Here is a 12,105-nt window from a genome sequence, read left to right on the forward strand (position 1 = left end):
CTCTCTCTCTCTCTCTCTGTAACTCTGCCTTTCAAATAATCTTACTTGATTATTTGAAAATTGATTAAAAAAAGCTGAGTTTTAAAAACGTGGGGTAGGCATTGCAGTATAGCCAGTTAAGCCACCACTTGGGAAGGCCATCCCATCCTGAGGTGCTGGATTGAGTCCCAGTCTCCTCCACTTCTGATCTAGCTCCGAGCTAATGCATCCTGGGAGGCAGTGGGGGATGGGTCCGTTCTTGGGTTCCTGCCACCCATGTGGGAGGCCCAGCCCTGGCTGTCGCGGGTATTTGGGGAATGAACTAGTATGTCAGTCTTTCAAATACATTAAAAAATTAAAAAAAATCTTCTAAGGATTTATTTTATTTATTTGAAAGAGTTACAGATACAGAGAGGGGTCTTCTATCAGCTGGTTCATTCCCCTGGCCCCAGGGCTGGGCCAGGCTGAAGCCAGGAGCTTCTTCTGGGCCTCCCACGTGGGTACAGGGGCCATCAGCAGGGAGCTGGATCGGAAGAGGAGCATGCCCATATGGGATGCCAGCATTGCAGGCACTGGCTTAACCTGCTACGTTAAATGCCAGCCCCATAAAAATTATTTTTAATGAGTTAGGGAACAGAACAGTAAAGATTTATTATTTCATTTGAAAGGCAGAGTTACACACATACACAGATCCTCTATCCAACACTCCCCTAAGGTACAATGGCTGGAGCTGGGCTGATCTGAAGCCAGGAGCTTCTTCAAGGTCTCCCACATTGGTGTAGGGGCCGAAGGACCTGGACTGTCTTCCACTGCTTTCCCAGGCGCATTAGAGTGGAGCAGCAGGGACTCAAACGGGCACCCATTTGGGATGCCGGCAGTGGCTTTACCAGCTACACCACAGCACCGCCCCCCCCCTTTTTTTTTCTTTTTAAATCACAGTACAAAAGCAACAAAAGTAGCAGCTCCGTGAAGTGGGAAAAACTGTCTGAATCATGCCTTCTCCTAAAAAGGGAATTGAAATTCACAAACATGCAACAGAGAGGCACCAAGGTCAAATCCCTGAGTCACCTTTAGAAAAAAGAGTAAGGAGCAGACCAGCACCTCTCTCAACAATGAAAGTGCACTACAAAGATATGCCAAGAAAAGATCAAAACTGTGGTGTTCTATTTGGAAACAAGCTAAAAGACACTGAAAAAACACAAAAACAAAACATGCAGGGTATCTCAGGAAGTGAGATAAGAAAAAATTAGCTATATGAGGAAAGTAATTGAGAAATGAAACAAAATTAGAAGAAATATAGGCGTGAATACACACAACAAATAATGCCTTCAGAGACAGTGAAGTTGAGAAAAGTCCTATAAATCAAGGAGTGAGGGCTGGTGCTGTGGCATAGTGGGTAAAGCCTCTGCCTACAGTGCCGGCATCCTCTATGGGCGCTGGTTCGAGTCCTGGCTGCTCCACCTCCGATCCAGCCCTCTGCTACGGCCTGGGAAGGCAGTGGAAGATGGCCCAAGTCCTTGGGCCCCTGCACCTGCGTGGGAGACCCAGAAGAAGCTCCTGGCTTCTGGCTTCGGATCGGCGTAGCTCTGGCTGTTGTGGCCAACTGGGGAGTGAGCCAGTGGATGGAAGACCTCTCTCTCTCTCTCTCTCTGTGTAACTCCTTCGGGTAAATGAATAAATCTTAAAATAAATAAATAAATCAAGGAGTGAGTTTCTGGCTGAGAGGTCAAGTCGCTGCTTAGGATGCCTGTGTTCCAAATTGGAGCGGTGGGGTCTGAAGTCTGGCTCCACACCCTATTCCAGCTTCCTGCTAACGTGTACCCAGGGATGGCTCAAGGACTGACGTTCGGCTCTGGAATTTGGCCGTTCAGGGAGTGAGTCAGAGCATGGGAGTTGCTGGGCCTCAAGTTTAAGAAAAAGAAGAGATGACAAGGATCCAGGAGAAGGTGACAAACTTGGAAGATGGGCAGGCGGTGTATCATGTGCACCCAAGCTACAGTTCCCACAGGACAGTCACCCCCATACCCTGAGGTCCCCACGACTGGCCTCCCTGGGCAGGAGGGAGGGGCGGCCCCCCCGGCCACCCCCACTACCTGGAGAGACTGTCCAGTGCCTGGATGAAGTGATCCGTGCCCGAGCCGTCCCTCTCAGGGTTCTCCATCAGAGACGTGGTGGCAAAGACCACGTCGCTGGCCAGGAACTTGTGCTTGAATCCAAAATGGATGCTGAAGGTCTGCACACGCATATCCTTCATCCTGTCATGGAAGGAAGCAAGGCAGCTGTCCACCCCCAGGTGCTGGGTGAGCTCCCCCGGCCAGCACCAGCCCCAGTGTCGCTCAGGGGCCCCTGCGAATGCTCTTCTGCCCAGACGACAAGGTGGGTCAGAAGGCCTGGACGTGGCAGCCCTGCAGCCAGCTCAGCCCACCCCCCGGCGGCTCCGAACTGCTGGGCTCCAGGTGCGTGCAGGTCCTCTCCCACATCCCTGCAGGCAGCTAGCTGGCGCAAGAGCAGCCTGAGGCAGCGCTGTCGTGGTGCCCAAGGCAGAGCTCAGCTGGGCCTGACCCTGGTGGCCCTCCTCCTGCCTCCTGTAAGGAACGGGCTGGGTCAACCTCACAGCCCCAGCATTTAAGGATCCGAGCGCTCACAGTCTCTGATTTCGTTTTATCCCTCACCAGGGCTTATTTTTAACCTGAGAATTCAGAATTCAGACTCAAGCAATGCTCACTTGTATTCTGTTTTTTTGTTTTTTTTTTTTTTTGCATCAGTTTAGATGTTTAAAGCAGCAGCCTTTTCTTCAAAGCAGCTTAATCCAGAAAATTAATAAAAAAAGAAGTTTACCCAAATTTATTGGCAGACTCTTCGATCATTTCCCGTAAGTTCTCCTTCAAGGAGACGTCCATGGACTGAAACTTCTGCTTCACCTGCTTCAGAGGAAGACTGCAAAGAGCAAGCCCACACGCCGGTCAGGCTGCGGCAGCCGTCAGCAGCTGGGCGGGAAGGGAGACGCTGCCGCTCACAGGGGCGGGGGGGCGGGCCCAGAGATGTCCAGGGCGGTGGGGCGGGCCAGGGGGGATGTCCAGGGCGGTGGGGGCGGGCCCAGGGGGGGGGTGTCCAGGGCGGTGGGGGTGGGCCCAGGGGGGGTGTCCAGGGCGGTGGGGGCGGGCCCAGGGGGGGTGTCCAGGGCGGTGGGGGCGGGCCCAGGGGGGGATGTCCAGGGCGGTGGGGCGGGCCCAGGGATGTCCAGGGCGGTGGGGGCGGGCCTAGGGGGGGATGTCCAGGGCGGTGGGGCGGGCCCAGGGGGGGATGTCCAGGGCGGTGGGGCGGGCCCAGGGATGTCCAGGGCGGTGGGGGCGGGCCCAGGGGGGGTGTCCAGGGCGGTGGGGCGGGCCAGGGGTGATGTCCTGGTGTGCGTTCAGGCGACGCGCCGGGTGCCGGAGGTGCGGAACTGACAGGTGCAGCTGCCAGCCGAGGCTGCCACTCACCCCATGTCTGCGAGGAACTCCTGCAGCTTCTTCTGCCCGTGCACAGACCAGAGCTTGAACCTGGCTGCGGTGTAGCTCGTGTTGCACAGGCTGTCGTGCAGGGACCAGTGCTGGTAGAGTGCCAGGCGGAGGCTGGGCCCAAGGTCAAGGAGCACACGAGGAACCCCGAGCTGCACGGTGACCCTTGGCCTCGGCAGTGCAGAGCTACACCTGTGGGACCCTGCCTGGACCTGTGCAGCCCGGGAAGGGGGCCTGTGTAGACAAGCACGGCTTGGAGCTCTTGGAACTGCCGAGTTCAACCTGATCTGTATGGGGAGCCTGTGCGTGGTGGGGGTGCACGTGATCCCCTCTTTGACAGGGAAACTGAGGCATGGGGGTGCTGCAGAGTTGTGTACTGCCGTCACTGAGAGGTCAGGTGGGTGGGTGAGCATCACCAGAGTGGCTGTCACCCTGTTCTGCCCTGCCTGCTTCCTCCCTGCCCCCCAAGCCGCCTGCCAGGATCTGCCCAGAGCGGCCCATACTCACCCCTTGGTGGGCTGTGTGGGGAGCAACCCGGACTAGACTAAGTTACTGGAATTAGGACTTATTCTATGCATCTGCTCTCCCACAATATGGCGCTGAGAAGGGAGAAACAGCTTCTACGCAGCTGCCTCCAGTTCAACCAATAAACTGTAGGACCTGCTCCTGATTGGAGGAGAGCAGCGTACTCGGCGTGTGGGTAGCAGAGTTGGGATTGGTGGAAGAGGACTATAAAGGAGGAGAGAGACAACATGCACCAGGAACATCTAAGGGGAACATCTGAAGGAACACCTGTGCAGCCCCCGAGAGAGCCGGCCGGCGGTGTGCCACTCCCCTGCGGAAGTGGGGAAAGTGGCCAGGGGGAACCGCCCTTCCACGGAGGTGGAAGGGTCGGTAGCCAACCCGGGAAGAACCAGCAGCAAACCCGGGAAGGGCCGAGCAGACAAAAGAACAGCGCAGGGTCCTGTGTCGTTCCTCCACGAAGAGGGGGAGCGACAGGCTGCATCTTTCACAGTGTAGATGCAGCCCCTCAACGACACGTCACCCCCACTCAGACCAGCCCTGCCCACTCCCTGCCAAAGCTCCTCTGGACACCGGGTGTGTCTGTGCCGCCACCCCTCTCTCTTAGCTCATAGGCCCCAGGGCGGCCATCTACCCTGCCTCTACTCTTAGGGGCTTCCCACACAACCCAGACACACAGCTCTGGGACTGGCAATCCAGGGGGGAACCCGGGCCAGGGCTCCAGAGGAGGACAAAGCCAGCAGCACCCACCGAGCACAATCAGAGACAAGGGTGCTGCCTGCACCCCGCAGGCCCCGAGGCCAGGATACTCGTACTCGAAGGAGATGCGCGTGCAGTCCACAGAGAGGGTGTTCTCCTCGTCTTCGTTTCGGTGGTTGTGCCGGGACACGTGGCGCTGCAGGACGCCGACGTCCGTCACATACTTCATTCTGCAAAGTGCCACAGGCCGGGGCTGGCTTGTGAGAAGCTGTGCTTGTCCACACAGGCCCCATAACCTGGCTGTAGGGTCCAGGCAAGGCCCCACCCAGCAAGGAAGGGTACCACAGGGGTAGCTCTGCACTGCCAAGTTCAAGGGTCACCAGGCACTTGCTTTCCCACAGCAGCCATCAGCGCAGGGAGGAGCAGACTCTGCTGTCCTTACCCACAGACCCCTGTCCCTACTATCCGCTGGCCTCTGGGAGCCAGCCGGGCCCCATCAGCCCACGTGGTCAAGCGGACAGACCTCAGCAGTGACGGGCACCCACCCCCCTCACCCACGGTGGCTCGGCTGGCCTGGGACCCAGTGGGAAGTAGTTACTGGGCCCCAAAGCACCGTGAAGCTGGAGCTTTCGGTAGCGTTCAAAGACCTGGACACACACAGGGGAGTCCCTAAGTGGAGGCAGCGTACGGGGCTGTGGCCAGGCAACAGCTCAGGGACACGTGCATGGGCCCCTGACTCCGGAGGGCCAGTGCCTCAGGTTGGAGGTCCCTGTGGACCCTCTCAGATGTCCTGCCTGACAACTGTCACCTCATTGGGAGGGGGATGGGAGAAGAACCATCCATCCCAGGGCAGCCTTGTGGCTGGGGTCGGAGGTCAGGTGAGGGCAAAAGGCCATTCTGCTCCACAGCAGCCCTCACACAACCCTACCCGGCTGCCGCTTGCCTCTGAGACCAACTCCCACTCGCTGGCAGGGCACCCAGGGCCTTTGCTGGGACACCTCCCCACCATGCCTGAGCCAGCCCTGCTCCAACAGACTGTGAGACTGAGCGCCTTCCTTTGCTCGCTGGCTCCACCTGGTGGACACATAGGGGTAGAGGACGAGGCCAGCCCAGGCCGCGGTCACCCCTATGGGGAGGTCCTGATACTAAGCCCTTTCTGGGTGACAAAGGCCCAGCCCAAGGTGGAGGGCCAGCCCCTCACTCATTCTCTACAGGACCCCAGGGTGAAGCTGTCCCCACGTCTCCACTGCAACCTCACGACATAGGGCCGACCCTGGAAGCGAGACAACCCGTCCTTACTGTGTGATCTTGTCCTGCACCCACTGGTCCGTGAGTCCCACGATGGCCCACCTGGAAGGAGAGGAGAAGGCAATAGAACCTGGCCCAGGCTCAGCGGGCTCTGGGGTATGCAGTGAGGTGGCAGGACGGGATGGGGGGGCCCAAGCTCCACCCTCCAAGAGCATCGTGCCAGTGTGGTCAGACCCTGGCCTGTTCTCCCTTGAGGTTGACAAACTCAAGGCAGGAAAACCTCAGGACAGGGAAGGCAGCTGTGACCCAAGCCCACACTCCTGGCGGCTCCCATGCTGCTGTCTCTGCCCTTGTCCTGCACCCCCCGGCCGACAGCAAGTGGAGCCAGTGTGCTCCAGCAGCAGAGGCCTGCACTAGGCGGCTAGTGCCTGGCACGCTGCTTCAGCCGAGACACTCGTATCACCCGCCCCACAGCACAGCCAAACCCTACTCCTAACCATGTCTTCTTGTCCTGCAGTGTCAGATGGTGGGAAAGGGCCCGGTGTCGTGGCGTAGAAGGTTAAGCCTCCATCTACAGCACCAGCATCTCATATGGACGCCAGTTTGAGTCCTGGCTGCTCTACTTCCGATCCAGCTCCCTGCTAATGCACCTGGGAAAGCAGTGGAAGATGGCCCACATGCTTGGGCCACTGCCACTCACATGGGAGACCTGGAAGGAACTCCTGGCCCCTGGCGGGGAAGTACAGTAACAGCTTTTAGGCCTCCCGAGAACCTTCAAAGATCCTGTCCGCAGACTCATCATTTATCGATGACCAGGTCAACCCTCCACTGGAGGGATCCAGGGGCAGGCCTGCGCACAGTGGTTAAGTTGTCACTTCAGATGCCTACGTCCCATTCAGGAGTGCCTGGTTTGAGGCTGTTCTGTTTCCAAGCCAGCTTCCTGCTGATGAGCACCCTGGGAGGCAGAAATGATGACTCAAGTTCTTAGGTCCCTGCCACCCACATGAGACCTGGACTGAGTTCCATGCTCCTGCTATTGTGGGCATTTGGGGGACGTGAACCAGCAGATGGAACATCTCCCTCTGGCTACATCTTTCACAAATAAAATATAAATAATTTTTAAAGATTTATCTTATTTTTTATTTGAAAGAGAGAGGGAGAGAGACAGATATCTTCCATCCACTGGTTCACTCCCCAAATGGTCACAACACTCAGGGCTTGGCCAACCTGAAGGCAGAAGCTTGGAACTCCTTCCAGGTCTCCCACATGGGTGGCCGAGGCCCAAGCACTTGGGCTATCCTCCGCTGCTTTCCCAGGTGCATTAGCAGGAAGCTGGATCAGAAGTGGAGCAGCTGGGACTCAAACTTGTGCTCACATGGGAAGCTGGTGTTGCAGCCAGTGGCTTAACCTGCTGTGCTACAATACTGGCCCCTATAAATAAATTAAAAAAAAAAAAAAAAAAAAAAAGAGGGAATGGGGACCAGTACTACGGCGCAGCAGTTTAAAGCCCTGATCTGCAGCGCCAGCATCCCATATGGGTATCAGTTCAAGTCCCAGCTGCTCCATTTCTGATCCAGCTCTCCACTAATGTGCTGGGGAAAGCAGCAGAGGATGGCCCAAGTGCTTCAGCCCCTGCAAGCATGTGGGATACCTGGAAGAAGCTCCTGGTTCCTGATTTCAAATCAGCTCAGCTGTGGGCAGTGCAGCCATCTGGGGAGTGAACCAGCAGATGGAAGACCTCTCTGTTTCTATCTCTCTCTGTAATTCTGTCTTTCAAATGAATAAAATAAATCTTTTTTTTTTTTTTTTTTTTTTGACAGGCAGAGTGGACAGTGAGAGAGAGAGACAGAGAGAAAGGTCTTCCTTTGCCCTTGGTTCACCCTCCAATGGCCACCGCGGCTGGTGCACCGCGCTGATCCGATGGCAGGAGCCAGGTGCTTCTCCTGGTCTCCCATGGGGTGCAGGGCCCAACCACTTGGGCCATCCTCCACTGCACTCCCTGGCCACAGCAGAGAGCTAGCCTGGAAGAGGGGCAACCTGGACAGAATCCGGTGCCCCGATCGGGACTAGAACCTGGTGTGCTGGCGCCGCAAGGCAGAGGATTAACCTAGTGAGCCGCGGCGCTGGCCATAAATCTTTTTTTAAAAACTTATTTATTTATTTGAAAGTCACAATTACACAGAGAGAAAAGGAGAGGCAGAGAGAGAGGTCTTCCATCTGTTGGTTCACTTCCCAATTGGCTGCAGCGGCAGGAGCTGTGCCAATCCAAAGCCAGGAGCCAGGAGCTTCTTCCGGGTCTCCCAGGTGGGTGCAGAGGCCCAAGGGTTTGGGCCATCTTCTATTGCTTTCCCAGGCCATAGCAGAGAGCTGGATTGGAAGTGGAGCAGCCGGTCTCGAACTGGCACCCCAGACACTGCAGGCAGCAGCTTTACCAGCTACACCACAATGCCAGCCACAAAAATAGATCTTCAAAAACAAAAAAAGAGAGCTGGGCCCTGGTGAGACCTGTCGTCCCAGGTGTACCATCTGTTGGTCTCTGGCCACTGTCCTTTAATACCTTGCTCTGGGCTCATGGCTGAGACCAGCAGAGGACGCTCCACCCAGAAAGAGGCAGGGAGGCCATGGTTCTCCTGGGGGGGGGGGGAGACAGGGTGTCTGGACACCCCCATCAAGTCCCTCAGGGCAGTGCGCTCTGCAGGGACCTCCTTGGAAAATGCTACTCTGGGGCCGGCGCTGCGGCTCAATAGGCTAATCCTCCGCCTGCGGCACTGGCATAGTGGGTTCTAGTCCCGGTCGGGGTGCTGGATTCTGTCCCGGTTGCCCCTCTTCCAGGCCAGCTCTCTGCTGTGGCCAGGGAGTGCAGTGGAGGATGGCCCAAGTGGTTGGGCCCTGCACCCCATGGGAGACCAGGAGAAGCACCTGGCTCCTGCCATCGGATCAGCGCGGTGCGCCGGCCACAGTGGCCATTGGAGGGTGAACCAACAGCAAATGGAAGACCTTTCTCTCTGTTTCTCTCTCTCACTGTCCACTCTGTCTGTCAAAAAAAGAAAAGAAAAGAAAAAGAAAATGCCACTCTGGGTGTCTCCCCAGACAGACCCTGCTTCCTGCTGATCTTCCCACGCTGGCATTTTATGTCATGTGACTTCCCAAGTGTTCTTGTGTGACGTGTGGGGTTTTCTGGCAGTGCCACTGAACTGAGAGGCTCACAGTGGGGTGGGCTTGTCAAGGGCACCACTGAGCACACAGTAGTAGGCCCTCACTAAAAGCAGCCGCACCCCAAGTGCTTATGAGCCGCATCGCGCTGCAGGATCCCGGGTCTGGGCGTGGGGATTACTAGTCCGTGCCACAGGGGAGCAAGGCGGTCGAGGACCTGGAGCCTGGCGCCAGCTTGCAGTCCAGGGATGAGAGCTGAGGGCTGGCAGGCTGGCATGAGGGTGATAAGAGCATCCCTGGGTCCACATGGCACCAGGCCCCCGCTGTCCTGAGGCCCGACTCAATGCAGGCCCTTAAAACCCCATCCATGGCAGTCAGAGCAGAATGGGCCTTGGCAGCATTAGAGAACCAGGACCCCCAGTGCAGGGCGAGGCGGTAGAGCCAGGCCAGTCCCACACTTTCCTCACTTAGACTGAATATTTCATTTCTATAGCAAAGGTCTCCTGGTCCATGTCCAGGGGGCCTTGCCTGCAGCCTGCACAGCAAACTCAAGAGGCAGGGAGGGGCCAGTGCTGTGGCGTAGGAGGCTAAATGGCCTACAGTGCCGGCATCCCATAGGGGCGCTGGTTCAAGTCCCAGTGGCTCTTCTTCTGATCCAGCTCTCTGCTGTGGCCTGGGAAAGCAGTGGAAGATGGCCCATATCCTTGGGCCCCTGCACCCACATGGGAGACCAGGAAGAAGTTCCTGGCTCCTGGCTCCTGGCTTTGGATCAGTGCAGCTCTGGCCCTTGCGGCCATCTGGAACTAGCGGACGGAAGACCTCTCTGTCTCTTCCTCTCTCTGTGACTCTACCTCTCAAATAAATAAATCAAATTAAAAAAAAAAAAGAGGCAGGACTCAAATGTACCAAGCACAGGGCTGCGCCCCAGTCTCACCCTCCCGCCCTTGAACAGTCTCACTGCTGGGAAGAAGAGCAGAGTCACGCACGTTCCCACAACGGGCAACTGTTTGCCGTGGACGAGAGTCAGCGCCCACGGGGAGTCTGGGGTGTTGCAGGGCGCTACGTACCACAACATGTCGTTCAGGTCCTTGGACATCATCCACGCCAGGTCAAACATCACCATGGCCGACTGCAAGGAAGCAGAGAAGCCTGAGGACAAAGGGAGCCGAGCTCGTGAAGTGCAGTGCAGCGGGGCCAGACCTGAGCCAGCAGGAGGCCCTGGCTGAGCCCCTCAGGTGCAGGGTTGGCCTGGCTAAGGCATACAAGCGAGTTCCTGCCCAACGTGCGGAACAAGCATACACTAAACCAGGGAGAGGGGGCCGGCGCTGTGGCAAGCCTCCGCCTGCGGCGCCGACATCCCATACGGGCACCATTTCTAGTCCCAGCTGCTTCTCTTCCGATCCAGCTCTCTGCTGTGGCCTGGGAAAGCAGTAGAAGATGGCCCAAGTCCTTGGGCCCCTGCACCCACGTGGGAGACCCAGAAGAAGTTCCTGCCTTTGGATTTGCTCAGCTCCGGCCATTACGGGCATCTAGGAAGTGAACCAGCGGATGCAAGACCTTTCTGTCTGTCTCTTCCTCTTTCTGTCTGTAACTCTACCTCTCAAATAAATAAAACATCTTTAAAAAAAAATTTTAAAAAGAGCAAGCTTAGCGCCCCCTTTTTCTCTGCTCCCTGTTTGAGATGTACCCACTTGTTCCTCTACGCACGCCCACTGTAATTCTGCTTTCCACAGTTCGGGCCTCACTAGGGGCGGAATCAGGGCCCCCACCCCAACCCGACCAGATCTTGGACTTTAAGCTAAATAAACGCCAGGCTGAGCTTCCTCCAGGGGCGGCATTTCCAAGGGAAGTGGCCACATATCCCGAGAGCGACAGCCTCTCTCTGAGGCAGGTTAACACCCTCCCCACCCACTGCCTATAATGTTCCATTCTCCAGGGCTGAGCAGAAGGGACGGAAGGATGATCTCTCAAGGACGAGGGATGTTGGAAAAGGCCGTGCTCAGCGTCTCCAGGCCCCGTAGCCAATTCTAAGACTAAATGCAGGATGTTTTACTGGGAAGGAGCTGTCTCCAGCTCCTCTAGGCCCTACGCTCTGCTCCACGCTAATGCAGGTTTGCCACACTAATTCTGCTCTGTAGGTTATGGACGGGTTATATTTCTCTACGGAGGAGGAGGTGAAGGAGGAGGAGGAGAAGGAGGAGCTGTTGTTTAAGGCTCAGAGGGGCTGCACCATCTGTCCAAGGTCACATTGAGGAAGGCTGGGGAGCTCAGTTCCAAACCAGCCTTTTGTGTGTTTCCAAACCTGTGCTCCAGGGGCTGGTGTCATGGCGTAGCATAGTAAGCTGCTGCTTGCAATGCCTGCACCTCCTATGGGAGTGGTGGCTCTGCTTCTGATCCAGCCTCCTGCTAATGCGCCTGGGAAAGCAGCAGAGCATGGCCCAAGTCCTGCTATCCATGTGAGAGACCTGGATGGAGTTCCAGGCTCCTGGCTTCGGACTGGCCCAGCCCTGGCTGTTGTGGCCATTTGGGGAAGTGAACCAGCAGATGGGAGATTCTCTGTGTCATTCTGCCTTTCAAATAAATAAATCTTCAAATAATGGAATTATAAAAGCCCAGGCTCCATTCTTCTGCTCTGGGAGAGGGACGCCCGCAGAGGAACTACACCTGTTCGTACTTACTGAAGTCCCGTGATACTCGTACTGCTCGTAGTCAAAGAGGATGTCTCTCCTGGAACGACACAAAACGTAGGTCTTGGACAGGTGCCAAACATTGGCGAAAACGTGACAATCTGACAGTGACCACAGAAATGCCAATGAAATCACTTACTTTTTTTTGTTTTAGCAGAATATTTATAAGGGCACTTCACAAAGCTTGTGGAAACACAGATTTAAAAGGACGTTTAGAGTGTGGCATTTAGCACAGCAGTCAGGATGCTACTCGGGAAGCCGGCATTCCATGGAAGGGAGCCTAGGTTGGAGCTGAGCTCTGCTTCCGATCCCAGCTT

The 12,105-nt window shown here is 56.4% G+C and overlaps 1 protein-coding gene across 4 annotated transcripts in view; it reads right to left on the reverse strand.

Annotated features, from left to right (window-relative positions):
• Window positions 1-12,105, reverse strand: part of CDC45 (cell division cycle 45) — a 38,453-nt gene that overhangs the window by 8,865 nt on the left and 17,483 nt on the right. For all 4 annotated transcript variants that reach the window (XM_089323598.1, XM_089323599.1, XM_089323597.1 and 1 more), the window contains 7 exons: window positions 11,780-11,828; window positions 10,169-10,230; window positions 6,000-6,050; window positions 4,811-4,930; window positions 3,462-3,593; window positions 2,818-2,916; window positions 2,073-2,234 (listed from right to left, as the gene is read on the reverse strand). In XM_089323598.1, coding sequence (XP_089179724.1) covers window positions 2,073-2,234; window positions 2,818-2,916; window positions 3,462-3,593; window positions 4,811-4,930; window positions 6,000-6,050; window positions 10,169-10,230; window positions 11,780-11,828 — 675 coding nt within the window. The remainder of the gene's footprint in view (window positions 1-2,072; window positions 2,235-2,817; window positions 2,917-3,461; window positions 3,594-4,810; window positions 4,931-5,999; window positions 6,051-10,168; window positions 10,231-11,779; window positions 11,829-12,105) is intronic.

This window comes from Oryctolagus cuniculus, chromosome 21 (genome assembly GCF_051225735.1).
Source record: "Oryctolagus cuniculus isolate XC-2025 breed Fujian yellow rabbit chromosome 21, ASM5122573v1, whole genome shotgun sequence".
NCBI classification, from domain to species: domain Eukaryota; kingdom Metazoa; phylum Chordata; class Mammalia; order Lagomorpha; family Leporidae; genus Oryctolagus; species Oryctolagus cuniculus.